Raw genomic sequence first — 3,384 nt, 5'->3', positions numbered from 1 at the left:
ATTTTTCCACTCACTTACAGATAAATTCAAGACTATCCAAAACTTAACAACTAGGCGATGCAATGTCTAAAATTCCTACTTCCTTGCAAACTAAGCAATGAGTTGTACTTCCTGTCATTCTAAAGGATTTCAACAATACCAACCTCAGCAGGACTTGTGATGGGGAAGTGCATGAATGCAAATGTAGAAAAGGGTTTACAACACTGAATATGTTGCCTTTGGCAAAAAAGAAAAAAGTAAGCGTCTCATATAATTAAATAATTAACAGACTTAGTTTCTCCCATATGAAGAGGGACAAATCATTTCAGTCTTAATTAGCATCAATAGTTTACTTTTTCTCTTAGATGAATGAAGAGATCAGAAGAAGCCATTCTCAGGGAGCCCCATTAGCACCTGATCTCTCCAACCTGGATCCACAACCAGGGGAGAGAAAGGAAATCATCCGTGATTGAATTTAAAAAGGGAGAACAAGTGAGAAATATCAATAAATACTGACAATATTGCCACAATGGCAGGCCAACACACAGCTGGCACATCAGGAATATCACATGCACGTAGAAAATACTTGCACACTTCCAGGTGGCCAGGCTGTTAAGTTGTATGACTGTTGGCTAAGATTCCAGTCCTGTCTTTCCAAAGATCTCCCCTTCAGAGGAGAAGTTTAAAGCTCCAAGGATGGTGGCAGCTGACTGTATCTCTGAGGCCATCTCAACTTCAGCAGTCTGTCCCAGGTGTTGGACTATGAAAGACAAAAGATGACCAGGTTGGAAGCTACAGTGCCCCTGCCACATGCACCACCCCCACCCCCGCCTCGTACCCATGCCACAAGGACTGCTGGGGTTGAGTGTAACATCTACACAGTCTTGTGTCTCTCTCTGCCTCTCTGCACCGTGGACAGTGCCTCCCACCTCCCTGAGTGACCTCGGGTCTTCCATTTACCTGTACTGATTCTCCAGGGCCCGGCTCTCTGCTCGCTCTGGTACCCAGGAGTAACTATCAGCTGCACTCTGGGGCTTCTTCTCCTTTATCTCTTCCTTCTTGGCTCTCCGCTTGCGATAGACCAGAAGCCCCAAAGCCAGAGCCAGCAAGAGTGAGATGGCCACCACTGTGCCCAGGATATAGAACAGAAGCAGCTTTTGACCGTCGGTGCCAGAGTCGCTCTGGGTGGCCACAGAATTCCCATCTGCAGCCTTACCATGACCAGCTACAGCTATAGGGAGGTGGGTGTTTGGCTCTGTCCAGGTGCCAGGGGCCCCACTCGGGGCTGACATCTCCAGAAGGGCCGAGGTAGTGGGGGCATTAGATGAGAGGGACGGTCTCCTTGTGGTGGCTGTGCCCTTGGAGGTGTTCTCAGAGTCCTTGGGGAAGCTGGATGTCGTGGTAGAAGGCAAAGTGCTCCCCTCTGTGTCTGCCATGTCTTCCTCTTGGGGAGGCCCAGATGGTGATCCTGAGGGGACAGGGCTCATGATGCAAGAGACCCCATCGGGGGCCAGCTCCCAGCCCCGCAGGCAGCCACAGTAGAAGGACCCCTCCGTGTTGAAGCACAAGCTGTCACAAGGGTTGCCCCGGGGGTCGGAACACTCGTCCACATCCTCACATTGGGTGCTGTCCTCCCCGGACAAGACATAGCCCTCCTCACAGGAGCAATGGAAGGAGCCGTCCGTGTTGATACAGCGCTGGGCGCAGGGTGAGTGGCCAAGGGCACACTCGTCCACATCCCAACAGGTCTCCTCTTCAGGGCCACCAGGCGTGTAGCCCACCCAGCATTTACAGTGGAACCCCCCAGGGGTGTTGACACACTCCTGAGCGCAGGGGGCCTCCTGGCATTCGTCCACGTCCACACAGTCCAGCTGACTGGAGTCTAGACGGAAGCCCTGAGGGCAGCGGCACGTATAGTCTTTCTCGTGGGGTCCGGGGACACAGGTGGCCTTCCCTTGGCACGGGCTGGAGCTGCAAGGATTCCGAGAGGCACAGGTCACTAGGTCGTCCAGCAGCCGGAACCCTGGCCGGCAGCCGCAGCGGAAGGAGCCATCCCCACCTTCGAAACAGTCTTGCTGGCAGCCCCCGTTGTTGAAGTTGCAGCCATACTTGGGGCTCACACAGAGGGGACCTGTGTTGCCCCAGTTAAACACTTCGGGGGCCTTCTCCTTGCACAGGAAATAATGACTTTTACTTTCGGCCCCATCCTCACAGGCGACATTGGCCACAGAGGCAAAGGGCACAGCCTCCAGGGAGGAGGTGGTGGCCTGGAAGGGGGTGCTGTAGGTCACCTGGCCTGGACCCCCCAAGGCCAGGGGCCGGCACATGCCTTTGAAGCTGAACTTGCATACAAAGCCCTCGATATTGCTTCCTGGAAAGCCAGGGGTCCCACAGGGGCCATCAGACCACTTGGGGAGGCGGCTGGGGAGGGGTGTTAGGGACAGGTCCAGCAGCAGGGACACACAGCGGTTGGAGATGCACGAGTGCTTGACTTCTTTGTGCCAATTTGTATACAGGGAGTCCTCCCCTCCACCCACCCAGCTGAAGCCCTTCAGCGGCTTGTTAGGATCCAAGCACTTGCCCTTCTCCCGCTGGAGCCCAATCCAGAACTTGCCCATCTTTGCTTCACGGCTCTTCTGTGACTCCAGGAGCTGGGCCAGGGCTCGCTGGACGTGCTGGGCCTCCTCCTCGCTCTTCACCGTGGCCAAATTGCCTCCGTTCACACTGCAGTGGTGCTGGGCCTCCGTGGCAGTCAACTTGTCCCAGTGGGCCGTGTAGCAGGCAGTCCCCGCGCACACCACAGCCTCTGGGTCAGCTCCAGTCCCCGCCCAGGCCTGGCCTAGGAGCAGCAGCAGGAGCAGGTCCCTGGAGGTGGCCATTCTGTCCTCTGGGTCCCCCTCAATGAGAGGCTAGAAGCCCCACAGGGACAGCAGTCACTGGCGCTTAGACTCCGGCGCCCAGCTGTGCGCTGAGGGGAGCTGAGAGCTGAGCTGCAGCAGGAGCTCCAGCCCAGAGAAGGACACAAAGACCGCAGGCTCTTCACATCCCCCTGACCCAAGGCGCATCCTGTGCTCTTGTACTTCTTATTTCTCACCGGATACTGGGGCTTCCTGCAGTGAATAGATTTCTGACTCCTGTTGCCTTCATCATGGTTTTGTTGTTCATAAAAGGAACCCGGCGGCTTTGCTGGGTCCCTGGCTCGGAGCTGTGGAAAAGCGACGCGGGGGGATGACTGTGCGGCTCAGAGATACTGGCTGCTTTATTTTGGCTCAGTTCTCCTTTCCCATCCACATGAGGAACCTAAATGGTATGCTACAGAGCAAGCAGAGACTTTGGGGTCTCAGAACTTGAAAAGGATCACTCCATAACCCATAATAAAATTCCACTTTGGTTTGCAAACAACCA

At 55.0% G+C, this 3,384-nt stretch overlaps 1 protein-coding gene across 1 annotated transcript; it reads right to left on the bottom strand.

The window, feature by feature from the left end:
- Positions 1–248: 248 nt before the first annotated feature.
- Positions 249–3,165, bottom strand: Cd93 (CD93 molecule). The gene is made up of 2 exons (XM_026393045.2): positions 940–3,165; positions 249–739 (listed from the first exon to the last, which is right to left on the bottom strand). The coding sequence occupies exons 1-2, from the start codon at positions 2,856–2,858 to the stop codon at positions 715–717; spliced, it is 1,944 nt and encodes a 647-aa protein (XP_026248830.2). The 5' UTR covers positions 2,859–3,165; the 3' UTR covers positions 249–714.
- Between the last annotated feature and the right edge of the window lie 219 nt (positions 3,166–3,384).

The sequence above is a fragment of the Urocitellus parryii genome, chromosome 6 (genome assembly GCF_045843805.1).
Source record: "Urocitellus parryii isolate mUroPar1 chromosome 6, mUroPar1.hap1, whole genome shotgun sequence".
Classification (NCBI taxonomy): Eukaryota; Metazoa; Chordata; class Mammalia; order Rodentia; family Sciuridae; genus Urocitellus; species Urocitellus parryii.
The sequence above is the reverse complement of the archived record's forward strand: the minus strand, read 5'-3'. Positions and strand labels throughout refer to the sequence as shown.

Bases quoted from the DNA above. Each gene is read 5' to 3' on its own strand.
- Cd93 (XM_026393045.2), bottom strand. From the start codon at position 2,858: ATGGCCACCTCCAGGGACCTGCTCCTGCTGCTGCTCCTAGGCCAGGCC. The intron at 740-939 runs GTAAATGGAAGA...TGTCTTTCATAG, and splicing joins GCCCTGGAGAATCAGTACAG to TCCAACACCTGGGACAGACT.